At 41.4% G+C, this 27,994-nt stretch overlaps 1 protein-coding gene across 10 annotated transcripts in view; it reads left to right on the top strand.

The window, feature by feature from the left end:
* Positions 1–27,994, top strand: part of hdac5 (histone deacetylase 5) — a 275,728-nt gene that overhangs the window by 84,027 nt on the left and 163,707 nt on the right. For 5 of the 10 annotated variants that reach the window (XM_067968978.1, XM_067968971.1, XM_067968970.1 and 2 more), the window contains exon 1: positions 14,705–15,141. In XM_067968978.1, the coding sequence (XP_067825079.1) occupies positions 14,991–15,141 (151 nt within the window). In that variant the 5' untranslated portion in view covers positions 14,705–14,990. The other 5 variants (XM_067968975.1, XM_067968972.1, XM_067968974.1 and 2 more) reach the window with 2 other exon arrangements.

Raw genomic sequence — 27,994 nt, 5'->3', positions numbered from 1 at the left:
CCCATGTTTTAGGAGCGCACAAACCCTTCGCCAACAAACTTTGGCAGAAACTGTCTATTTAAAGATTCTTAATTCCTTTTTAAAAAGTTTGTGCTACACTAATATGTATATTGTAATGAAGCAAATGACTTAAATACACTTTGTTATCCATAACAACTGTGTGACTGTTTTTTACAGTACTGTAATTGCAATCCAGTTTGCATTCCATTGTTAGCTTCTTGCCTAACTTGATACAGCCATTAAAATGCGTAAAAGAATATAACTGTTAAGTGAATAAAACTACTTGGTAAAATCGCTCTTCATTTAATCGTTTTGCAGTGCTCTTGTCACTGCTTAGAACCAGTGAATCAGTTGCAGATGGCATCATGGAGCGCTATTTTCTAATGTGCATATTTCCCCCTGAGGCATTTCTGGTAGATGCCTTTTAACTCTTTGACATTCCTTTCTTCTGGCAGACTTTTTGTTTCTCATGCTCTTGTGTTCCATGGGTGTGTTCTTTGAACAACAACAACAACTTGCATTTATATAGCACCTTTAACATAGTAAAATATCCCAAGGCACTTCACAGGAGTGATTTTCAAACAAAATTTGACACTGAGCCACATAAGGAGATATCAGGATAGGTGACCAAAAGTTTGATCAAATAGGTAGGTTTTAAGGAACGCCTTAAAGGAGGATAGAGAGGTGCAGAGGTTTAGGGATGGAATTTCAGAGCTTTGGGCCTAGGCAGCTGAAGGCATGGCCACCACTGGTGGAGCGATTTAAAATTGGGGATGCGCAAGAGGCAAGAATTGGAGGAACAGAGGTCTCAGAGGGTAGTAGGGCTGGAGGAGGTTACAGGGATAGGGAGGGGTGAGGCCACGGAGGATTTGAAAACAAGGATGAGAATTTTAAAATCGAGGTGTTCCCAGACCAGGAGCCAATGTAGGTCAGTGAATACAAGGGTGATGGGTGAATGGGAGTTGGTGTGAGTTAGGATGCGGGCAGCAGAGTTTTGGATGAGCTCAAGTTTATGGAGGGTGGAAGATGGGAGGCTGGCTAGGAGAGCATTGGAATAGTCAAGTCTGGAGGTAACAAAGGCATGGATGAGAGTTTCAGCAGCGGATGAGCTGAAGTAGGGGCGGAGATGAGCGATGTTACGAAGGTGGAAGTAGGCTGTCTTGGTGGTGGTGTGCATATGTGGTCGGAAACTTATCTCAAGGTCAAATAGGATGGCAAGATTGCGAACGGTCTGGTTCAGCCTCAGAGTGTGGCCAGGGAGAGGGATGGAGTTGGTGGCGAGGGAACGGAGTTGGTAGAGACCAAAGACAATGGTTTTCCCAATATTGGAGGAAATTTTTGCTCATCCAGTGCTGGGTGTCGGACAATCACTGTGACAAATCAGAGACAGTGAAGGGGTTGTGGGAAGTCGTGGTGAGGTAGAGCTGGGTGTCGTCAGCGTACATATGGAACCTGATATTTTCTTGGATGATGTCGCCGAGGGCAGCATGTAGATGAGAAATAGGAGGGGGCTAAGGACAGATCCTTGGGGACTGCAGAGGTAATGGTGCGGGAGCGGAAAGAGTAGCCATTGCAGGAGATTCTCTGATTACTTCTGGATAGACAAGAATGGAACCAGGCGAGCGCGGTCTCACCCAGCTGGATGAGAGGCATTGGAGAATGATGGTGTGGTTAGCTATGTCAATGGCTGCAGACAGGTCATGAAGGATGAGCAGGGATCGTTTGCCACGGTCACAGTAACATAGGACGTCATTTGTGACTTTGATAAGTGCCATTTCAGTACTGTGGCAGGAGCGGAAACCTGATTGGAGAGATTCGAACATGGAGTTGCGGGAAAGATGGGCACTCCCTCTTTTACCCCCACCCCCCCCCCCCCCCAATTTTTTTAAATTTCTAATCTGTCCAACAAATTTTAATTAAATATTAGTCAAACTTTCTCTCTGAGATAAATTATTGGTCAGACTTCTTGTTCTCTGACAATATACTGCTTGAACTACATGACTAAGTTCATTTTTCTACTGAATCAAAAGCGTGGAATAATGTGAAAGCGGCTTTTAATTATCTGCAATTGTAGCATCCACGTTTCAGTGTAAAATATAGAACTGAAATGAATGAAGAAGATGTCTCCTTTTGATGCAGAATTAGTTGGAATTAATAAGTTTTTACCAATTTCATGGCCAGTTGTAAAATTATTTTACCTTTGGGACTGAAGTAATCCATATTTAACCTATGGAGATTATCAATATGATGGCCAAACAGTTCTGAAGGCTGATTCATGTGGCTAAATATTAAAATGCTTGAAATGCTTGTAATAGTCTGTGTTAAAATTGGAAAGAGATATAATTCTAAATCATTATATAAATGGAATACTCAATGGGTAACTATGGAATAGCATCTATAGCTCACTAGTGAAGAAGGTGTTTATCACTTGTAAGTTATGTAATCTTTCTCCTTTCATGATATAAATGGAATTGCACAGTTATCCAGTGAGTATTTTCTGTTTATTCGTTCTGGAACTCCATCCGTAAAGCCTTCGACCTTTCCACCCTTCTCAGAAGTTACCTTTTCTGCCAAGCTTTCAGTTGTCCCTCCATGGCTCGACGTCCATTCCGGTACTCCCTGTAAAATGCTTTCTACGCTGTATAAGGTGCTATATAAATGCAAGATGTTGCTGTTATTTGGTGGTATTGTCATTTTCCCACCATAAGAAATTAAAATGCATTGTTTATGAATTAAAGGGTTAATATAGAATCATAGAATCATAGAAGTTACAACATGGAAACAGGCCCTTCGGCCCAACATGTCCATGTCGCCCAGTTTATACCACTAAGCTAGTCCCAATTGCCTGCACTTGGCCCATATCCCTCTATACCCATCTTACCCATGCAACTGTCCAAATGCTTTTTAAAAGACAAAATTGTACCCGCCTCTACTACTGCCTCTGGCAGCTCGTTCCAGACACTCACTATCCTTTGAGTGAAAAAATTGCCCCTCTGGACCCTTTTGTATCTCTCCCCTCTCACCTTAAATCTATGCCCCCTCGTTATAGACTCCCCTACCTTTGGGAAAAGATTTTGACTATCTACCTTATCTATGCCCCTCATTATTTTGTAGACTTCTATAAGATCACCCCTTAACCTCCTACTCTCCAGGGAAAAAAGTCCCAGTCTGTCTAACCTCTCCCTATAAGTCAAACCATCAAGTCCCGGTAGCATCCTAGTAAATCTTTTCTGCACTCTTTCTAGTTTAATAATATCCTTTCTATAATAGGGTGACCAGAACTGTACACAGTATTCCAAGTGTGGCCTCACCAATGCCCTGTACAACTTCAACAAGACATCCCAATTCCTGCATTCAGTGTTCTGACCAATGAAACCAAGCATGCCGAATGCCTTCTTCACCACCCTATCCACCTGTGACTCCACTTTCAAGGAGCTATGAACCTGTACTCCTAGATCTCTTTGTTCTATAACTCTCCCCAACGCCCTACCATTAACGGAGTAGGTCCTGGCCCGATTCGATCTACCAAAATGCATCACCTCACATTTATCTAAATTAAACTCCATCTGCCATTCATCGGCCCACTGGCCCAATTTATCAAGATCCCGTTGCAATCCTAGATAACCTTCTTCACTGTCCACAATGCCATCAATCTTGGTGTCATCTGCAAACTTACTAACCATGCCTCCTAAATTCTCATCCAAATCATTAATATAAATAACAAATAACAGCGGACCCAGCACCGATCCCTGAGGCACACCGCTGGACACAGGCATCCAGTTTGAAAAACAACCCTCTGCAACCACCCTCTGTCTTCTGTGGTCAAGCCAATTTTGTATCCAATTGGCTACCTCACCTTGGATCCCGTGAGATTTAACCTTATGTAACAACCTACCATGCGGTACCTTGTCAAAGGCTTTGCTGAAGTCCATGTAGACCACGTCTACTGCACAGCCCTCATCTATCTTCTTGGTTACCCCTTCAAAAAACTCAATCAAATTCATGAGACATGATTTTCCTCTCTCAAAACCATGCTGACTGTTCCTAATTAGTCCCTGCCTCTCCAAATGCCTGTAGATCCTGTCCCTCAGAATACCCTCTAACAACTTACCCACTACAGATGTCAGGCTCACCGGTCTGTAGTTCCCAGGCTTTTCCCTGCCACCCTTCTTAAACAAAGGCACAACATTTGCTACCCTCCAATCTTCAGGCACCTCACCTGTCGCAGTGGATGATTCAAATATCTCTGCTAGGGGACCCGCAATTTCCTCCCTAACCTCCTGGGATACATTTCATCAGGTCCCGGAGATTTATCCACCTTGATGTGCGTTAAGACTTCCAGCACCTCCCTCTCTGTAATATGTACACTCCTCAAGACATCACTATTTATTTCCCCAAGTTCCCTAACATCCATGCCTTTCTCAACCGTAAATACCGATGTGAAATATTAATTCAGGATCTCACCCATCTCTTGTGGTTCCACACATAGATGACCTTGTTGATCCTTAAGAGGCCCTACTCTCTCCCTAGTTACTCTTTTGCCCTTTATGTATTTGTAGAAGCTCTTTGGATTCTCCTTTGCCTTATCTGCCAAAGCAATCTCATGTCCCCTTTTTGCCCTCCTGATTTCTCTCTTAACTCTACTCCGGCAATCTCTATACTCTTCAAGGGATCCACTTGATCCCAGCTGCCTATGCATGTCATATGCCTCCTTCTTCTTTTTGACTAGGGCCTCAATCTCCCGAGTCATCCAAGGTTCCCTACTTCTACCAGCCTTGCCCTTCACTTTATAAGGAATGTGCTTACCCTGAACCCTGGTTAACACACTTTTGAAAGCCTCCCACTTACCAGACGTCCCTTTGCCTGCCAACAGACTCTCCCAATCAACTTCTGAAAGTTCCTGTCTAATACCATCAAAATTGGCCTTTCCCCAATTTAGAATTTTAACTTTTGGGCCAGACCTATCCTTCTCCATAGCTATCTTAAAACTAATGGAATTATGATCACTGGTCCCAAAGTGAGCCCTCACTAACACTTCTGTCACCTGCCCTTCCTTATTTCCCAAGAGGAGGTCAAGTTTTGCCCCCTCTCTAGTCGGGCCATCCACATATAAAGCACTGTACTTACAAACTGTAAAAAGAAAATGCTCTTTGCTTGTAAATACTTTAGTCAGCAGATGGTTTCAAAATTCTTGAAGAATTAAAGCCATTGTGTAGGTGGTGAATTTGTGCAGTTGTTTATCTATGCCAAAAGATTGTGTGGACTGAAGTTTCTTGTTTATACACTGCTTTTTGTAGACCAACCTGAGTTACTAATTTTTACTGTGTTGCTATTGGGAGGTGCACAATGTTGTAGTGCTTAACTACAGGAATTAACCCAAACTACTCTGTGCAACTTTTGGCATTTGGTTTCATACCTGCCTTCAGCTGGGAACAGTACATGGAAAAGTGAAGAGAAAAGAGAGAAAATAATTAAATAAGGTACCTTGCAGTCAAAGAAATAGTGGTAGTAGTCAGAGTCTGCTGCAATTTTTAAGAGTTGCAAACGCCAATTATCTTATAAGTGTGTTATGAAAGAATGCACTATTGAAACTCATGTTTTTTTTAAGCTGCAGCAGACTCAATCTGTCTGCTGTAAATTTGCTTCGAAACTGATCTCTAAGTAAATATTAGACCTTCTGCCTATTTGTCAATGGTTGTTTCTTATGATTCTTCAAAATGGACAGCATTCTTTTGGGCAAGAACTTTGTCATAGTCATAAATGGCTGTTAAACAATCTGAACAGCAAAATATTATAGTTAAAATATTTGCTGTAAGCTGCATTAAGTAAATTCCATTGCATCATAAGTTTTAGTATGACAAAATCTAGTTTGGAGTAAATATTTAATTATTTTATTCAGAAGTCCTGTAAGTTGGATCTCCCCATTTTGAGGTCATAAAACTTGCATGAAAGTGCAATTTTATACCTGATTTAATAGCCGTTCTCGTTTTAGATGTCTTCACTGTAATGTTTGTGTCACCGTATGTTTTTATTGTACTGAATTAATTTTTTCGTGGTCTTCTCAAATTAAAATACTTTTTTTAAAAGCCTAGTTTTTGACTTTCAGTACACAGTGATATTTTTCTAAAAGAAACACCTGTAGATGTTTTTGATGCATGTATCCTGAGACAAGGTTAAATGAGCCATTAGGTCTATTAATCAATCTTGGTCAAACACAGGTAAACCAGGATACAGGTCATGAAGGGGATACAAAATCCCTTTCTCCCTTCTATTGTATATCTTAGACAGCATAGCCATGTTTGTGTACTGACTTGCCTGGCCTTCATTTCCCTTGTATTATGGAATAAATGAGTAGACTAGTTAGGGGATGGACTAGTCAGAATTGATATTGGATATCCAACCACACACTGTAGGAAGCTCATTTTCACATTAGAGTGCAAAGGGATGGACTAAGTGAAAATAGATGAGATGCATTACTACCTCACCCAGTAGTATGCCAACTTGATGTGCTCAGTGGTGGGACTCAAATTTTTGCTTTCAGTTGCATGGTGTAAATATAGTGAGTTAACAAATTCAACTAGGCTGTATCAGAGGAGGTGTCGTATGGAGGTTAGATCTTTTTCCATAGGGAGGAAGAAAGAGGAAACTAAGAACAGGTCTGTATACTCTACTGTCATGCATGTCCTGGCAGCCAATTCAAAGTCTTATTGGGAGAGGCCCGAAAGATAGTCTTTTTCTTGCTTCTGCTATTGATCAGGGAATGATAAATGGTGTGGAAAGGCCAAAGAGGCCACTAGAAGGGGAAATAGTTAGTATTATGTGCGATTTGTGTGCACTGGCCTTATTTGTCAGTTTTCTTGGGGAAGAGAAGAACCATTTTTTAAAAAAATTTGAAAGATCCAATTGTAAGAGGTTTCAAACCCACCTGCAATCGTGATACCATTACAGTAGTTGAACTGTTTGAGCCATATGCTGACTCTTTAATGATTTTTTTTTATTCGTTCATGGGATGTGGGTGTCGCCGGCGAGGCCGGCATTTATTGCCCATCCCTAATTGCCCTTGAGAAGGTGGTGGTGAGCCGCCTTCTTGAACCGCTGCAGTCTGTGTGGTGACGGTTCTCCCACAGTGCTGTTAGGAAGGGAGTTCCAGGATTTTGACCCAGCGACGATGAAGGAACGGCGATATATTTCCCAGTCGGGATGGTGTGTGACTTGGAGGGGAACGTGCAGGTGGTGTTATTCCCTTGTGCCTGCTGCTCTTGTCCTTCCAGCTGGTAGAGGTCGTGGGTTTGGGAGGTGCTGTCGAAGAAGCCTTGGCGAGTTGCTGCAGTGCATCCTGTGGATGGTACACACTGCAGCCACAGTGCGCCGGTGGTGAAGGGAGTGAATGTTTAGGGTAGTGGATCGGGTGCCAATCAAGCGGGCTGCTTTATCTTGGATGGTGTCGAACTTCTTGAGTGTTGTTGGAGCTGCACTCATCCAAGCAAGTGGAGAGTATTCCATCACACTCCTGACTTGTGCCTTGTAGATGGTGGAAAGGCTTTGGGGAGTCAGGAGGTGAGTCACTCGCTGCAGAATACCCAGCCTCTGACCTGCTCTCGTAGCCACAGTATTTATATGGCTGGTCCAGTTAAGTTTCTGGTCAATGGTGACCCCCAGGATGTTGATGGTGGGGGATTTGGCGATGGTAATGCCGTTGAATGTCAAGGGGAGGTGGTTAGACTCTCTCTTGTTGGAGATGGTCATTGTGGACTGTGTTCCACTTTTCAGTGTTTAAGAAGAAAAGTACTGGGAGGGGAGTTGCACTTAAATATAAAATACACCCTATTCTCTCTCTCCTGACTTCTCCCCACCCCCATTGTGGGATTTTTTTTCAATAAATCGATTTACCTTTTGTGATTTTCTTCATTCTAACCTGTTTCACTCTGCTTGTCCTTACAGAAATGTACTATTTCAGCTGGAAACAATAGTATAACCTGTCAGAAGACAGCTCTGTAAGAAATTATATCAGTTGAAAATGGTGCTGCTTCAACATGCAGCGGTTCTAATTCCACCCCTCTCCCCCAAATCTGCTGAGGCTAATCCTTTCTTTATGGTCCTAAATTGTTGTGCTGAAAACTAAAATAAAAATTTACTGTTTGTAGACACTGAGCTGTCGGCTTTGTATTTGCTGCTACACCCACCATTATTATTAACTTACAACAATAGCAACAAAAACTTACACTGGCATCTACCCGACACTGTGGAAAATTGCCCAGGTATGTCCTGTCCACAAAAAGCAGGACAAATCCAATCCGGCCAATTACCGCCCCATCAGTCTACTTTCAATCATCAGCAAAGTGATGGAAGGTGTTGTCGACAGTGCTATGAAGCGGCACTTACTCACCAATAACCTGCTCACCGATGCTCAGTTTGGGTTCGGCCAGGACCACTCGGCTCCAGACCTCATTACATCCTTGGTTAAAACATGGACAAAAGAGCTGAGTTCCAGAGGTGAGATGAGAGTGACTGCCCTTGACATTAAGGCAGCATTTGACCAAATGTGGCACCAAGGAGCCCAAGTAAAATTGAAATCAATGGGAATCGGGGGGAAACTCTCCAGTGGTTAGAGTCATACCTAGCACAAAGGAAGGTGGTAGTGGTTGTGGGAGGCCATTCATCTCAGCCCCAGGGTATTGCAGCAGGAGTTTCTTAAGGCAGTGCCCTAGGCCCAACCATCTTCAGCTGCTTCATCAATGACCTTCCCTCCATCATAAGGTCAGAAATGGGGATGTTCGCTGATGATTGCACAGTGTTCAGTTCCATTTGCACCCCCTCAAATCATGAAGCAGTCCGAGCCCGCATGCAGCAAGACCTGGACAACATCCAGGCTTGGGCTCATAAGTGACAAATAACATTCGCGCCAGATAAGTGCCAGGCAATGACCATCTCCAACAAGAGAGAGTCTAACCACCTCCCCATGACATTCAACAGCATTACCATCGCTGAATCCCCCACCATCAACATCCTGGGGGTCACCATTGACCAGAAACTTAACTGGACCAGCCATATAAATACTGTGGCTACGAGAGCAGGTCAGAGGCTGGGTATTCTGCAGCGAGTGACTCACCTCCTGACTCCCCAAAGCCTTTCCTCCATCTACAAGGCACAAGTCAGGAGTGTGATGGAATACTGTCCACTTGCTTGGATGAGTGCAGCTCCAACAACACTCAAGAAGCTCGACACCATCCAAGATAAAGCAGCCCGCTTGATTGGCACCCCATCCACTACCCTAAACATTTACTCCCTTCACCACCGGTGCACTGTGGCTGCAGTGTGTACCATCCACAGGATGCACTGCAGCAACTCACCAAGGCATCTTTGACAGCACCTCCCAAGCCCGCGACCTCTACCAGCTAGAAGGACAAGAGCAGCAGGCACATGGGAACAACACCACCTGCACGTTCCCCTCCAAGTCACACACCATCCCGACTTGGAAATATATCGCCGTTCCTTCATCATCGCTGGGTCAAAATCCTGGAACTCCCTTCCTAACAGCACTGTGGGAGAACCGTCACCACACAGACTGCAGCGGTTCAAGAAGGCGGCTCACCACCACCTTCTCAAGGGCAATTAGGGATGGGCAATAAATGCCAGCCTCGCCAGCAACGCCCACATCCCATGAACGAATAAATAAAAAACCTTTAACAGAAAAAAAATCCCAAGATGTAAGCAAACAAATGGATGTCAAGCCGAAAAGATATTGGGACGGGTAACCAAAAGCTTGGTCAATGAAATTGGCTTTAAGGAGGGTTTTAAAGGAGGAGAGGGGGTGGAATTTAGGGAGGGAATTCAGGAGCAATAAGGCCTAGGTGGTTGAAGGCATGGCTGCCAATGGTGGGACAAAGGGAGGGGAGGGATGCACAAGAGGAATGGAGAGTTTGCAATGTTGGGGTGGGAGGAGGGCCTTGTAATTCTGTAGTGGGTTACAGAGATAGAGAGGCTATGGTGGGATTTAAACGCAAAGACGAGAATTTTAAATTTGAGGCACTGGAGTACCATGGGCCAATGAAGATCAACAAGGCCAGTGGTGAAGACTGCACAGGACATGATATGAGCAGCAGAGTTTTGGATGAGCTGAAGTTTACAGAGGAGGGGGGGATGGAAAGATGACCAGGAGACCGTTGGAATAGTGAAGCCTAGAGATGACAAAGGTATGGCCATGGATAGCAGTGGCAGATTGGGTACAGTCAGGATCGGGAAAAGTGATGTTGTGGAAGTGGAAAAAGATAGTCTGTGATGAACAGAATATGGGGTCGGTAGCTCAACTTGGGGTGGAACTGGACCCCAAGGTTGTAAGCAGTCTGCTTCAGCCTGCGACAATAGCCAGAGAAGGGGGATGGAATCGGCGAAGGTACAGAATTTGTGGCGGGGGCCAAAGATGATGGCTTCAGTCTTTCCAGTGTTTAGCTGGAGGAAATTGAGACTAATCCAAGACTCGATGTCGGACAAGCAGTGCATGGGTGGAGAGACGTGATGGAGAGTTAGAGGTACTTTGAGGTCATCAGAGTATATTTAGAAGCTGACTCTTCGCCTGCAGATGATGTCGCCAAGAGGCAACATGTAGATGAGGAAGAGAATGGGGCCAAACCTGGATTCTCGGGGGATTCCAGAGGTGACTGTGTAGGGCTGTGAAGAGAAGCCACTGAAGCTGAACAGTGCAGGTAGAGACATTGGAGAAGGATGGTATGATCGACCATGTCAAAGACTCCAGAGAAGTCATAGCCACAGATAATGTCAGCAGTTTTGAAAAGAAGGGACACAGTCCAGTTGGAGAGAGAACCATTTACAATGTTAGTTGGCATGGGGGCTAGGAAAGGAAGTTGGGTGGTCAGCTGTTAAGTGGGAATGGAGTTGAGGGAGAAGGAGATGGGTCTCTTGGATCAGAGAGAGTATGAGGGGAGCTGGGAGAAAAACTGGGGGTTTAGAGCTCTGATAAGGAGGGGCCTGAGAAGAGGTTTGGCTAGGTGGGCAATGGGAAGGGAGGAAGCACAAGAGGCAGCTGAACAAATAGACTTTATTTTGGTGACAAAGAAATCCGTGATCTCTTCGCACTTGTAAAAGATGAGGTGGAATGGGAGGAAGAAAGGTGTTTAAGGCAGTTGACTGTAGAAAAGATGCAGGAAGTTACCTTTGCTTTCCCGGATGATCCTTGAGTAGTGGACGGTTTTGGCAGAGGACCCAATAGAGCTTAATGTGGTCCTCATCTATGAATCATACCCTAAAACTGACCAGTGCCCCTGGTGAGGTGGGAAATTCTAGCTGGGAAGCACTTAGAACTGCCACAATCAATATCCCACCAGTGGTAAGGGCCAAAGAAATGAATGGCGTGATGTTTCCTTCATAGGTCGTGGTACTGTGGCCAAAACCAATGATGACATGTTTTGAAGGGAGCTTGGGGCAGCATCAAAAGCCATGTTCTGGGGGAGAAGAACAATATGGCGTGCACGGTTAATAATGTAAAGGACGTGGCTAGCAAATATCAAGACAAGGGGTCAAAATTCAGGAAAGTCCTTTAAAAAGAGGTGTGACAAGTATTGAGATGCTGTGGTGAAAATTGGATAGGGAGGGCCTATAAGGTTTACAAAAGAGTTTTTGATTTAAGAATCCAGTTGTAATTGCATATTCCCTCTGATTTACATTAAAGGAGTTTAAATTAAAAACAATAACCCATCTCTCATTCCTCAAATTTAATACTCCACTGAAAATATTTGACCTTGCATATCTATAATATAAACAGGACAATAAACAACCTGGTACAACACAATGCAAAAAACAAATTGCACTTACTGCAAATTGCACTTTAGCAACAGTATGACTGAGGAACTGTGGTTATGTTGTCTGCTCTCATTAGTGTGAGGCTGGGGAATACAAAGCTCCATGTAGGTGTTCTTAGAGTCTCTCAATGTAATAATTTCAATGGAGTTTTCCAAACACAGCACTAAATGGCTGTTCACTTTTTTTCATCACATCTGAATCTATATAAATAAAATTGAATTGTAATTACTCTTTTTTTTTAAAAAAAGGACTGGCTTTTATTACTGCAGTAAGATTATTTTGTAATTTTGGGGTTGACTAAACAAATTGTCTTGCCCTTTTCTGAATTGTCATCAATATTGTTTCAGTCTCGAGAGGGTGTAAAACAGTCCCAGGATTAGTTTTATATGTAGCAATATTTAATTTAATTTAATTTTGAGATCATGTAGGAGGCATTGGCTGGTTTGATTTAGAGTGACTCTAATGCAGTTAAATAAAAGCTGCAACAATTTTTGGGAAACATTTTTAATTTTTAAACAACAGGGGACTTCAAACATCACAGCAGTGATGCTTTAGTTCTCACAGAGCATTTTAGTAAACACAACAGGACAGTGTACAAGGGTGTTAATAACAGGGAGTAAAGCTATATACAATTTTCCCTGCAGAGGAGGCATTTACAGTAGTTATTTGTAATCCAATGTGGGTGTAACACTGACAAAAATGATTGGAACCATGTCATCCACCTGCTGCCAGAAGGCACTTATTACAGTGTTTATACAAGTTCTTTAACAATACTTTTACAGTATTTTTCCACTTTGGAAATGTTCTTGTGCTTTTTTTAGTTCAAGCTAAAGCTACCCACTCTAATTAGTGGAATCACTGTTATGTAAGGTAAATACTAGTGGAGGAGGCGCTTTATACTTTAATGCTGTATGTAGTCTCAGGTGCACTTTAGCAACAGTATGACTGAGGAACTGTGGTTATGTTGTCTGCTCTCATTAGTGTGAGGCTGGGGAATACAAAGCTCCATGTAGGTGTTCTTGAATGTAGGAACTAGCACTGCTCTTCATTATCAACTTGCTGCGATTTTTAGCGATAGAAAACAGCTGACATAAAAGGCGGCTGCTTTCAATTATTAAAATTTAAATGGTTATACAGAGAGCTGCCAGAGCTTTGTGAACTTTTAGGTGATCTTATGACCATTGCATGTTTCAGAGTCACCCATGTGCCTGTGTTTTAGACTGTTCTATTGGTGTCAGGTTAGCACCCAAGAGAACACAATACAATGCTAACACTAATATAAAAGTAGCATATTCTAAAAGCAGACCACTCAAACTGTGAACCAGCCAATTAGGGATATACTCTCAAAAAATTGGTGACAAACAATCAAGCTCAGGGACACTGCTTCTTGCTGCATGTGCTTCCTCAAATTTGCGATCAACTTCAGTGCAAACATTCCTATGTTGTATTTTCCTCTGAATTTGCACACTTTGTTAATTTCAAAATTGTGTGTATAGCTTTAGTTGGGTAATAGGTAAGAAGGCCAGAGCCAAACAAGGTGTCTGTCCCAAAGTATTGCAAGTATTAATTCATAATTGTATGAAAAAATTATTAGTATTAGAGATACCGTTTACCTCCCAAATTTGCTGCCTTTCTCTGACAGTCTTGCATTCTTCCAAAAATCACCAGTGAGTGAATGCAAGCTATACTTACGATTTGTTAATGAAATATTCTTGATCAATTCTAAACAAATCAAAACAGTCAATAAACTCAGATTGGTAGAAACAAGAGTGGGAATATAGAATGCATAATTGCATGTTTAGAAGAAACACTAACCCCATTATAGGTTAATGGTTAAGCAAGCTGAAATTAATTCAGGACCTTTGGAAAAACTTGACTTAAAGGATCAGACACTGTAAAAGGTGTGCTCATTGGAGTGCATCTTCTAATTACATTATTATCCTTTATGCATTATCCTTAACAGAAAAAAAACCCTCTTTTGTGATTAATGCTATATAATAGTTTTTTTAAGAATTTAAATGTTTTCAAATAAAAGGGAGTTCTACTTAAACTTGCAGTTGTAAGCTTTCCTCCAAGAATGCTTGCCCTGGCAATCCTAGTAATTCATCCAAGGCAAATGTATGGACATGCACTTTGTCCCTCAATCCTCTTGTGAATTTAGCAGTTGCTTATTTTTATCAAAATCACAAAAGAAACCTGCAATATTCCAATTCATTTTAAACTGTCATGAATATTTGAGGTTTGGGACTTTAAGTAAAGACCGATTTCCCTCCTCCCCCAAAAGAAATAGTTCCTGTTGAGACACAATATGACATTGTTGCAAAGCCTTGTTACAAATTGTGAGGTCTAAAGTATCATTATTTCAGAAAGGCTGTTTGGATCTGACTGATTTAAAAAGCATTTAAATACTCTACACATAATAAACACTCATATAATGTTATAAATAAGACTTTAAAACATCTTTTTGAAGGCTTCAGGGTTGTTCTTGCCATTTGAGAGTTTTGTACCTGCTTTGTTATCTCATTACATTTAAGCTGAATATACAGTAGAAATTTAGCTAGTCTTGGCAACAATATTCATGGAGTTAAAATGTGCACGAGCTAGGAAATGATATTTTGAAGCTGCTGATTGGTTGCCTGTGTTTGTATGAATGTTCCTCGTTCCCTGAGCGTGCATGACCTATTTATAGCTGGCTCCTCCTATCGTTCTATTTCAGTCTGCTTCAGGCTGTATTATTGTTGACTTGAATGTAAATGTACGAGCTTTAATTGCAGTAGGCAGCTTGTATGGTTGCTTATTTTCATTGCCAGTGAGAGGATTAATCTTTTCATACTGAATTGTGCTTGTCAGTGCACTTAAGGTGTCTTTTCGGTAAAGGGCTTTCCCTATCTAGCCACGATGTTGCATGTTGTCTGATTAATCTCTTGCTAAAAGGAAGATGACTGAATGTTTTCTGTAGCGGTTTGATTGAAAACCCCAACGTTAATTTGGGATGTTTGTTCCACTGTGCATTTCACCAGGCTTGACTGTGTTAAAAAGGATCTGGGGATTTTTGTACACAGCTTTCAGCAGCAACGTTTAAAGGATAAGACTATACTCAGCAGCTTAGAAGTTTAACAAAAGTTGTTTGTAGAAGAAGATCTGAAAATTATTCAGTATTTGATGACTTTGTCATGTTATTGAAGCCCGAAGTGCCTGGACTGAAAAAGATGTTACAGACTATTTATGAAACTGAATCGTGTTTCTCCTCAGATGGTGTATCTGGACGAGAGCAGCCCCTAGAATTGTTGCCACAAAGTCGGATGCACACTATGCCAACTTCAGGTAAGCAGAATGATTCATTTGGTGGTAGTTCCCCTAGCATCTGCAAACTATTTCAAATGCAGTATTTTCAATATTAAACCAAGTAGCGTTAATGATCCTGATATCTTTCATACATAAAAGATTATTTACATCATGAAAGACATAACATTTAAAAATACTTAGCTGAATAACATCTCGGATGAGTGTTTGTGAAGTACAATTTTTAAAATAAGTTTCTGAGTACCTTTGAATCACTGTTACTTACTTCAGTACTTTGTTGATATTGCACGTAAGTGTTCGTCGGTTTCTTTTTAAAAGAGATTGGTGTTTTAATATGACCATTGTTTTCAGCACTTTAATATTGATGTGATTTTTAAATAGTTCTAACCTTAAATTTTTGAACGTGGTTATTTCTGGGATCTGTTTATTCAGCACGTGGTAGTTATCTGTCAGCACTAGATAGCTATGTGATACCATACTGCTTTTTGAGGTATGCCGAAGCTAAGAATATTGGGATATTTTTAGCTATGGAAACTTAAGCTTCTTAATGTTGCCAGCACAGCTTTAGCAGTTTAAAACAAACAGTTGGTTAATCCAGCTCCCCTCATTTTAATTCATTGTAGCTTTGTTTAGCATGTTAAATGGGTGGTCTTATGTTTTTCAGACTTAAAATATAGTGTCAAAGCCCTGGAGTAATAATTCAAGACACCACATAGCATTGTAGCAGGAAGGGCCATAAATATTTAGGGTTACCATGCTGATACTCGACAGTTTATGTTCAACCACGTTTAGTATTATGTCAGAGCACTGATAATGTGTAGTGCCTCCCCCTTCGCCTTATACATAATATATTCTATTAAGGCTGAAAATGCCTGATTAGAAAGCTTTACTGTGATTAGAGCTGTGCATCACTATGAGGTTCAGAGTGCAATCCTACTTTATGCCTTAGAGAGTAACAACATTTCCTGTTAATACTGTGATAAAGCAGGAGTCAACCTATTTTTTTTCTTAAACAGCACATAAGGACAATATGTAACAAATTACTTGTGAATATTCCCTTTCCTCCTACAAATAAGTGGTTTAATTTACTGTTCAGCCTGTTTATAATTGGAGGGATTTTTAACTCTATGTTGACACTGGCTGTAGTTTTTAATAGTTCTAAGTGGCAATGTTGCTGTGATTACTCGTTTTTCATTTGTTAATAATGGGTACATGGTTTAAAAATGCACTAAATAAACAAAATCGAGGATGTATCCAAATATTGTGTTGGAATTAAAAGCAGATCATTTAAAATTTTTCAGTTATCACATAGCTCTGAGGAAAATATCAGAAAATTACAAAAATGTTTTTAAAAAGTTAACCAGTGTTAACCAGTCTAATATTTCTTTAAGAAAAATAATCAAAATAGAAATTCAGAATTTATATTAAATAATAAACCAAAAAGGCTTTCATAATATTAAAAGTAACAAAAATACCAGTAAGAAAAGTGTATTTCTCTAAACTATTTCTTGGCTTACTAAATTCAACTGAATGTTAGCAATATAAGTTTAAGAAATATACTTTAGTAACTTTCAATAAAATCATTTCAACTTCAAAGATGGTCACTGTCAAGTCCAAAACAAATTATGCAAAATAGTGTTCAGGTTTAAATAGTAAGCATGTGACACCTTCAGTACAAACTAACATCTATTTTAATTTCTAAACCTCGATATAGTATAGATTAACCAAACGTTATTGGGGTTCATATAACTTCTCTGTTCATTTACAGTATTAGAAGTTTGCATAAACTTTTATTTCCTCTATTCCCACTCAAAATAATAGTACTTTATTTCTATCAAGTCTAATGTATTAACTGAGATGCACTGTCCCCTGTTTATCACTAAATGGCTTTATATATATTGCTTTTCTTTGGTAAGCTTATTTACTCCACACCCAAATAGATAACCTGTTCTAACCTAAACAGGAAGCCTGAGATACAGTAATTCAGCTGTTTTGTGCATGGCATACTAATTTGCTTGTCATGGCAACCACAGTTCTGCAGATCTTGCCAAGTCATTGGGCTTTTATTTCAGGATGTTCGTCCTTGAGCAAAAATTTTTCAAAAGACTAATTTTTAAAAGCTCTTTACTTACTCTGTGGAAGGTGTACATAATAGGTTCTTCTATACTTCATCCTTAGTAGCTTGCAGATTGTACTATTCCTGGTTGACCCTTGCTGGCTGGTTTTTTATATGTTGCATGTTATTTACAAGACATTTGCCATGATTGGCAACTTTACTTTCTATGAGAGCGTTTCCATCTGAAAAATCTAATGGCATTACGACACAATTTTGTGAGGGTGGGGGGAATACTTTGAACTAATAGTACAAGCACTATGTGAAATCTGAATTCAAAACATCACGAAATATATGCTATATAGAAAAATTGCTGAGGAATAAATCTATATTTTATATATTGATATAAGCCTACATTTCTATAATCTAATTTTAGATGAATTCTGTCAAAGTTCTAGTTACTGTTTAATAATTCTAGTTGCTGTTTGACATCTATGTGCTGTCATGTCTTATGGAATATTGAGGCTTCCTGTGCAGTTTTGTGGAGGTGACATATAGTGTAAACATTGCACATTTAGACATGATGAGCATGATTTTCTTATCTGCTAGCTTATTAATGTCATGTAAATACTCATTACATTAGATTTGAATGTAATTTTTGTTTTAATTTACATGTCCTCATAGAAGGTAGATTCAAAAATGAGCTGGCCAATTGTATACTGTTCAAAGCATGCCTTTTTTAAAATGGTATTTCAGTAATCAACAAAAACAATCTGGTTGTATTTTCAATTAAAAAAAATAATTTTATGAACTTTCTAATTTCTGTTTCTTGCCTTCAATTTTCTTTCTATCTTATCTGACTCTTTTATGCAATTTGCCCTGTCTTCATTCATTTGCTCCTTTCTTCATGCCTCCTCTTTTACTTCCTTTCTCTAATGTTTTTTTCTTTCATCCTTAAATGGCAATTATTTTTATTCATGATTTTAGGCATGGGGCAAATTTCTCTGCCAAGAACATAGAGCAAACTGCTGTACCTTGTATGTAGGACATACTGCTCTAATTGAAGTATTTCTGCCAAGACTGATAATCATGGTCAGGACTACCACCATTTTGCCGAGCACATTGCAACCATAATTTGTTTTTGAAAAAAGCCTTCTCCTCTCCTGCACTTGCCTCCTCTGGACAAGGGTACTACAATTTTAGTTAGCAACTGAATTACTTATATGCTGTTGATCAGGTAAAGTGCACAAATATAGATGTCATTGGTATTATGGAATACAATTAAACTTGAAATTTAATCTGGAATTGAAACTGCTGCCTGTGTGAAAATATTGATCTTCCCAACTATTCCCTTTAGGTTTACAAAATTATTGTGATTTCCATGCTGGTAGGTGTGAGGTAGCAAAAGAAAATTTGTCATTGTTACAGGTGTATTATATGCATATAAAGAGTATAATTCTTTTGAGTAAGAGTTTATGCTCTTACTGCAAGAATGACTTAGTTTTACAACAGCCCATAGCCATCTGCTGTTTTATGCAATTTATTCTGTAAACTGATATGGTAATTTCATTATCCACAGGGTCGATATTTCATACATTTGAAAACAGTATGCATGCGAACTGTTCTACTTTAACATGTAATGATCAGTGACAGTGTGCTGTGTTTGTTAGTAGTAGTTCACATTTTTGAAGGTGTGTTCAAGATATTCTTCTACCTGCAGAGGTGGCCATTGTAATTTGTTTCAACAGCAGTCATAACTTTAACAGGGAAAAATAAGCAACAATCCATAGAGTAGATGTAATGAAAGTAAAAAAAAAATGTATATAAACTAAAAATAAAATTGAAATTATTTAATAATTATTCAAACCAACCTTATGTATTGTGGAGGTGGGTAGGCTGTAAGGTTAGTTGTGTCCTGGGGTTGTGAATGTCTTGAATCTGTATAAGTGTGATTTAGCAATAGTGAAGTGGAGCATCTGAAGCTCCATCTAGAGGTAGAAATGGAGATGCTGAATTGACTATGACCCATGATAGGTAATAGCTGCTCACTTAATAATGGGACTTCCTATTGAGGTGCCAAGTAGAGGCATTACACAGAATGCTAATGCTGTAAAAAGGAGTGCCTGATGTATGTTCCAATTTTAATATATTAATAGATACATTTAGTCAGAATATGCAGTATATGGCATTTATGCATTGACAGCTTCAGATTATAAACCACAAGAGCAAAGCCCAGGCGAACCTAGAACCTAAAATGTGGAAAAATAAAAAGGCATTCAGCCTATTAAGCAGTTCCCTCATCTTGGACCATGCCTAATTCACTTAATCACCTCAGGATGGCAACAAGCCAGAGCAAAACTTCCAGGAAAATAAATAATTATTTTCTTGCTCCTCAAAGATAATCAGGCAAAACTGCAGAATATTATTCCAGCCTTATAACTCACATTTACAACTCTGAGCAGTTACATTTCACCTGTGACTCCGTAGTTGCAGCGCAGGAACCATTTTGTTCTATAGATGAGTGACTACCCTCCTTTTGCCCTCAGTATGATAACAGGGATGAGGAATTATAATTATGAGGAGAGACTTGAGATACTGGGACTAATTCCAGTAGAGCAGAGAAGGCTAAGAAGAGATTTAATAGAGGTTTTTAAAATTCTGAAGGATTTTGATAGTGAAATCAATTTAAAATGGTCACTCAGAGTTTAGGAGGAGTTTCTTTAGGCAGATTGTTATGGCGTTACCACAGGTACTAGTTGAGGCCGAAACCATTGCCTCTTTTAAGGGAAGTGTAGATAAACATTTGAAGCAGAGGGAGATACAGAGATTTGGGAAGAGAGCAAGCCAGAGGGATTAATTTTAGATTGCTTTACTAAAGAGCCAGCACACATGATAGACAAAATGGCCTCCTTCTGTACTGTAAATTTCTGGGCTTCCTCTTCTTAAACAGATTTTTTTTTTAAGTATTGTTCACTCTAGTGCCAATTGCTTTTGCAGGAGGTTTCATATCCACTACTCAGTAAAGAGAAAGTTCACTCATCTCACTTGAAACTTGTTAATTTTGCATTAATTTTTTCTACTTTTGGATTCACAATCCATCTTAAATAACCTGTTTACTGCCAAGTTATGCATGTCTGTCACCATTTTGCACATCAAAATGAGGGAAAACTGGACGTGTCACTTTCTAAAAACCCAGTTCTAAATATTTTTTTTGTTTCCAATGAATACAAAATCATAATGTTTAATAGAAGTATTGAAGTATAGCAGATAATGAAGCCGAGAGATAGGTCTGCAAATGTGAAATTACGAATGTAACATGTTAAACTGAAAGGACATTGCATTACACAAGCGATGTAAACCCGTAAGTAGAGATATGTGCGTGCGTGTGTGTGTATATATATATATATCCATCCTTACCTGGCCTAGATAGTTGAGACTGAGATCAAAGCTTCAGTTAGAATAAGATACTATTAACACTTGAACAAGCCTCTAATAGAAACAACTTAAGCTCACTTCCTGCAAATCATTTCCTGGGATCTGCTTTCTAGGGTTCCACAGAATGTACAAGTGAAATCCAGAATCTTTTGAGGTGAAATCGCCACCACAATTTTTCCATTTTCAGTTTCTGGAAAAAGGGTACGTTATTGCAAATCTAACCGTGGATATTTTTGTGTAAATTATATCTTGCAGTAGTGAAATAGTGTGCAAAGAGGTTGTTTCATACTTTATTGGCTTTGATCAGTCACACATATTTTTCGTGTAATGATTGAAAATTCAAGATAATTGCAGGAAATTGCCTCTCACATCCATTCTCTTTTCTTGGCTGAGACTTTCTAATAACTGCACTCTGGCTAATTCGCCTCACACCCACTTAACACACGCTGTTAGCTGAGGCTCCTCTGCTTGTTTCTCCCAGATCCATTTATGGTGTGTTTATGGCAGTTAATTAAATGTCATATTGCTGCGATCTCCTTATATACGGAAGCCAAGGATGAAAAAAGGCCATTGAGTCCATCAAAACCTATCCTTTTAGTTTCCTACTTCTCCTGTTATAACATCCAGCTAAATTTTGAATGTGTGATGTTTTTGCCTCGAGTACATCACCTGGCTGATTATTCCAATTATTTATCAGTCTTTTCAATAGAGAATATATTCCTGTGATATCTGTTTTAAGTTTTCTTTTTACTAATTTAAATTCTTCATATTGCATCTTCCACTCGCCATGGGAGTGTTCTGGGAAACCATTTGCGAAACATGTACATGAAAATGTTGTAATATTGTAGATGCTGTATGTGGTCTCCTACTTCTATGCTGTATGAAACCTCATGATCTGCACCATTGCATCAATTTATTTTTTTCCCAGGTGAAAGTATTCACCTCACTTTGGATCTCTGATCACCAAAAGTTTGATACAAGGTCTCCAATCTCCAGGAGACTTTTTGACCAGATCGATGTGAGAGTCTTCAACATTCTGTTAATTAATTGGCTTGCCTGGGTTTTTAAGTTTCTTTTCCTGGTATGCCAGGAACCTATGTTCTTAGTTAGTTGGCACCAGGCAATGAACCTCTGGAAAATATCAACGTAGGCTGAATTTTTCAAACTCAGGAAAGTCCGAGAGCGAGAGGAGAGTACGAGAGGTGAGCACAGTGTAAAAGGGGAGTACCGAGAGCGGGAGGAGAGGCCGAGAGGTGAGCACAGTGTAAAAGGAGAGTCCCGAGAGCGGGAAGAGAGTCCGAGAGGTGAGCGCAGTAAAAGGAGAGTCCGAGAGGTGAGCGCAGTGTAAAAGGAGAGTCCCGAGAGTGGGAAGAGAGTCCGAGAGGTGAGCGCAGTGTAAAAGGAGAGTCCGAGAGCGAGAGGAGAGTCCGAGAGGTGAGCACGGTGTAAAAGGAGAGTCCGAGAGGTGAGCGCTGTGTAAAAGGTGATTCCGAGAGGTGAGCGCAATGTAAAAGGAGAGTCCCGAGAATGGGAAGAGAGTCCGAGAGGAGAACGCAGTGTAAATCGAAGGCAAGTCATGGCAGCAGAGCTCGCACCCGTGATATGCTCCTCCTGCACTATGTGGGAAGTCATGGACACTACAGGTGTCCTTGGCGACCATGTGCGCAGGAAGTGTGTCCAGCTGCAGCTACTGGCTAACCGCATTTTGGAGCTGGAGCTGCGGGTGGATTCACTGTGGAGCATCCGCGATGCTGAGATTATCGTGGATAGCACGTTCAGTGAGGTGGTCACACCGCAGGTAAAGATTACGCAGGCAGAAAGGAAATGAGTGACCGCCAGGCAGAGTAGAAGGACAAGGCAGGTAGAGCAGGAGTCCCCTGGAGCCATCTCCCTCTCATCAGATTTACCGCTTTGGATACTGTTGGGGGAGATGGCTTATCAGGGGAAAGCAGCAAGAGCCAAGTTCGTGGCACCACGGGTGGCTCTGCCACATAGGAGGGGAGGAATAAGAGTGGCAGGGCTATATTGATAGGGGATTCAATTGTAAGGGGAACAGATAGGCGCTTCTGCGGCCGCAAACGTGACTCCAGGATAGCATGTTGCCTACCTGGTGCTAGGGTCAAGGATGTCACGGAGCGGCTGCAGGGCATTCTGGAGGGGGAGGGTGAACAGCCAGTAGTCGTGGTCCATATCGGTACCAACGACATAGGTAAAAAAAAGGGATGAGGTCCTGCAAGGTGAATTTAAGGATTTAGGAGATAAATTAAAAAGCAGGACCTCAAAAGTGATCTCAGGATTACTACCAATGCCATGTGCTAGTGAGTATAGGAACAGGAGAATAGACTGGATGAATGCGTGGCTGCAGGGATGGTGTAGGAGGGAGGGATTTAGATTCCTGGGACATTGGAACCGGTTCTGGGGAAGGTGGGACCTGTACAAGTGAGATGGGTTACACCCGAGCAGGACCGGGACCGATATCCTCACGGGGGTGTTTGCTAGTGCTGTTGGGGAATGTTTAAACTAGAATGGCAGGGGGTTGGGAACCTGAGCAGGGAGACAGAGGAGGGGGAAACAAGGATAGAAACAAAAGACAGAAAGGGAAGAAGCAACAGTGGAAGGCAGAGAAAAGCAGGGCGAAAAACAAAGAGGGCCATAGTGCAAAATAAAACTAAGATGACTAGCAATCTTAAAAAGACAAGTCTGAAGGCATTGTGTCTTAATGCGCGGAGCATTCGCAATAAGCTAGATGAATTAACAGTGCAGATAGATATTAACGGTTATGATATAGTTGCGATTACGGAAACATGGCTGCAGGGTGACCAAGGATGTGAACTGAACATCTAGGGGTATTCAATATTTAGGAAGGACAGGCAAAAAGAGAAAGGAGGTGGGGTAGCGATGTTAGTAAGGAAGAAATCAATGCAATAGTGAGGAAGGATATTGGCTCGGAAAATCACGATGTGGAATCTGTATGGGTGGAGCTAAGAAACACCAAGCGGCAGAAAATGTTGGTGGGGGTTGTCAATAGGCCCCCAAACAGTAGAGGAGATGTAGGGGAGGGCATTAAACAAGAAATTAGAGACGCATGCAAGAAGGGTACAACTATAATCATGGGTGACTTTAATCTACATATAGATTGGTCAAACCAAATTAGCAATAATACTGTGGGGGAGGAATTCCTGGAGTTTGTACATGATGGTTTTCTAGACCAATACGTTGAGGAACCAACTAGAGAACAGGCGATCCTAGACAGGGTATTGTGCAATGAAAAAGGATTAATTAACAATCTTGTTGTGCGGGGTCCCTTAGGGAAGAGAGACCATAACATGATAGAATTCCTCATTAAGATGGAGAGTGAAGTAGTTGAATCCGAAACTGGGGTCCTGAATCTAAATAAAGGAAATTACAAAAGTATGAGGTGTGAGTTGGCTATGATAGATTGGGGAACTTTACTAAAAGGGATGACGATGGATAGGCAATGGCTAATATTTGAAGAACATATGCAGGAATTACAACAATTATTCATTCCTGTCTGGCGCAAAAACAAAACAGGAAAGGTGGCTCAACCGTGGCTTACAAAAGAAATTAGGGATAGTATTAGATCCAAAGAGGAGACATATAAAATTGCCAGAAAAAGCGGCAAGCCTGAGGATTGCGAGCAGTTTAGAATTCAGCAAAGGAGGACAAAGAGATTGATTAAGAGGGGGAAAATAGAGTATGAGAGTAAACTAACAGGGAACATAAAAACTGACTGTAAAAGCTTCTATAAATATGTCAAGAGAAAAAGATTAGTGAAGATAAATGTAGGTCCCTTATAGTCAGAAACGGGGGAAATTATAATGGGGAACAAAGAAATGGCAGAACAATTAAACACATTCTTTGGTTGTGTCTTCACAAAGGAAGACACAAATAACCTCCCAGAAATGCAAGGGTCTAGTGGGAGGAAGGAACTGAAGGAAACCAGTATAAGTAGAAAAATAGTGCTAGGGAAATTAATGGAGCTAAAGGCTGACAAATCCCCAGGGCCTGATAATCTACATCACAGAGCACTAAAGGAAGTGGCCCTGGAAATAGTGGATGCATTGCTGATCATCTTCCAAAATTCTATAGACTGTGGAACAGTTCCTACAAATTGGAGGGTGGCAAATGTAACCCCACTATTTAAAAAAGGAGGGAGAGAAAAAACAGGGAATTACAGTCCAGTTAGCCTAACATCAGTATTGGGGAAAATGCTAGAGTATTATAAAAGATGTGATAACAGAACACTTGGAAGGCATTAACGAGATTGGACAAAGTCAGCATGGGTTTATGAAAGAGAAATCATGCTTAACAAATCTACTGGAGTTTTTTGAGGATGTGACTCGTAGAATAGATAGGGGTGAACCAGTGGATATGGTGTACTTGGATTTTCAGAAGGCTTTCGATAAGGTCCCACACAAGAGGTTAGTGTGCAGAATTAAAGCACATGAGATTGGGGGGAATATACTGGCATGGATTGAGAATTGGTTGACAGACAGGAAATAGAGAGTAGGAATTAACGGGTCTTTTTCCGGGTGTTAGGCAGTGACTAGTGGGGTACCGCAGGGATCAGTGCTTGGGCCCCAGCTATTCACAATATATATCAATGATTTGGATGAGGGAACTAAATGTAACATTTCCAAGTTTGCAGACGACACAAAGCTGGGGTGGAATGTGAGCTGTGAGGAGGATGCAAAGAGGCTCCAATGTGATTTAGACAAATTGGGTGAGTGGGCAAGAACATGGCAGATGTAGTATAACGTGGATAAATGTGATGTTATCCACTTTGGTTATAAAAACAGAAAGGCAGATTATTAACTGAATGGTGATAGATTGGGAAAAGGGGAGGTGCAACGAGACCTGGGTGTTCTTGTACACCAGTCGCTGAAAGCGAGCAATCAGGTGCAGCAAGCAGTTAGGAAGGCGAATGGTATGTTGGCCTTCATTGCAAGGGGACTTGAGTACAGGAGCAGGGATGTCTTACTGAAGTTATACAGGGCCTTGGTGAGACTACATCTGGAGTATTGTGTGCAGTTTCGGTCTCCTTATCTGAGGAGGGAGGTTTACCAGACTGATTCCTGGGATGGCAGGACTGACGTATGAGGAGAGATTGGGTCAACTAGGCCTATATTCACTAGAGTTTAGAAGAATGAGAGGTGATCCCATCGAAACACATAAAATTCTAACAGAACTAGACAGACTAGATACAGGGGGGATGTTCCCGATGGCTGGGGAGTCCAGAACCAGGGGTCACAGTCTCAGGATACGTGGTATGCCATTTAGAACCGAGATGAGGAGAAATTTCTTCACTCAGAGGGTGGTGAACCTGTTTAATTCTCTCCCACAGAAGGCAGTGGAGGCCAAGTCATTAGATGTATTCAAGAAGGATATAGATATATTTCTGAATGCTAAAGGGATCAGGGGATATGGGGAAAAAGCGGGAACAGGGTACTGAGTTAGACGATCAGTCATGATCATTTGGAATGGCGGAGCAGGCCCGAAGGGCCGAATGGCCTACTCTTGCTTCTATTTTTCTATGTTTCTATGTTTTCAGGACAAACAGTAGAAAGGAAAAGCTATTTTTTTTTATTCATTCGTTAGATGTGGATGCGCTGGCAAGGCCAGCACTTAATGCCCATCCCTAATTGCCCTTGAGAAGGTGGTGGTGAGCCACCTTCTTGAACCGCTGGAGTCCATGTGGTGAAGGTACTCCCACAGTGCTGTTAGGTAGCAAGTTCCAGGATTTTGACCCAGCGACAATGAAGGAACCGCAATATATTTCCAAGTCAGGATGGTGTGTGACTCGGAGGGGAACGTGCAAGTGGTGGTGTTCCCATGCACCTGCTGCCCTTGTCCATATAGGTGGTAGAGGTCGCGGTTTGGCGAGTTGCTGCAGTGCATCTTGTAGATGGTACACATTGCAGCCACGGTGACCTGGTGGTGGAGGGAGTGAATGTTTAAGGTGGTGGATGGGGTGTCAATCAATCGGGATGCTTTGTCCTGGATGGTGTCGAACCTCCTGAGTGTTGTTGGAGCTGCACTCATCCAGGCAAGTGGAGAGTATTCCATCACACTCCTGACTCGTGCCTTGTAGATGGTGGAAAGGCTTTGGGGAGTCAAGAGGGGAGTCACTCGCCAGAGAATACCCAGCCTTTGACCTGCTGTTGTAGTCACAGTGTTTATGTGGCTGATCCAGTTAAGTTTCTGGTCAATGGTGACCCCCAAGGTGTTGCTAGTGGGGGATTCAGCGATGGTAATGCTGTTGAATGTCAAGGGGAGGTGGTTAGACTCTCTCTTGTCGGAGATAGTCATTGCCTGGCACTTAAGTGGCAAGTAACATTCACGCCACACATCAGCCCAAGCCTGGACGTTGTCCAGGTCTTGCTGCATGCGGGCATGGACTGCTTCATTATCTGAGGAATTGCGAATAGAGCTCCACACTCTGTAATCATTTGTGAACATACCCACTTATGGAGGGAAGATCATTGATGAAGCAGCTGAAGATGATTGGGCCTAGGACACTGCCCTGAGGAACTCCTGGGGCTGAGATGATTGGCCTCCAATACCCACTACCATCTTCCTTTGTGCTTGGTATGATTCCAGTCATTGGAGAGTTTTCCCCCTGATTTCCATTGACTACAATTTTACAAGGGCTTCTTGGTGCCACACTCGGTCAAATGCTGCCTTGATGACAAGGGCAGTTACTCTCACCTCACCTCTGGAATTGAGCTCTTTTGTCCATGTTTGGACCAAGGCTGTAATGAGGTCTGGAGCCGAGTGGGTCCTGGCCGAACTCAAACTGAGCATCGGTGAGCAGGTTATTGGTGAGTAACTGCCACTTGACAGCACTGTCGCCAACTCCTTCCATCACTTTGCTGATGATTGAGAGTAGACTGATGGGGCGATAATTGGCCTGATTGGATTTGTCTTGCTTTTTGTGGACAGGATATACCTCGGCAATTTTTCACATTGTCGGGTGGATGCCAGTGTTGTAGCTGTACTGGAACAGCTTGGCTAGAGGCGCGGCTTGTTCTGGAGCACAAGTCTTCAGCACTACAGCTAGGATGTTGTCAGGGCCCCTATAGCTTTTGCTGTATCCAGTGCACTCAGCTGTTTCTTGATATTATGTGGAGTGAATCGAATTGGCTGATAACTGAAAATGTTCTTTAGGACATGTAATAATCTGTGACCAATCCTGTGCTCCTAAAATGACCATATAGCAAGCAGTAAAGCAGGCAAAAACAAACAAGGGTATTAACGTACAAGGGGCTAAAGCACAAATTTTATGTGCAGCACAAAACACGTGCTCCAAATGGGATGTGGATGTGTGCTGCGCCTTCGGCACTGACCCTTGCAATACACTACCTG

Source organism: Heptranchias perlo, chromosome 30 (genome assembly GCF_035084215.1).
Source record: "Heptranchias perlo isolate sHepPer1 chromosome 30, sHepPer1.hap1, whole genome shotgun sequence".
Taxonomy (NCBI): Eukaryota; Metazoa; Chordata; class Chondrichthyes; order Hexanchiformes; family Hexanchidae; genus Heptranchias; species Heptranchias perlo.
This window is presented reverse-complemented; position numbering and strand designations above follow the sequence as displayed.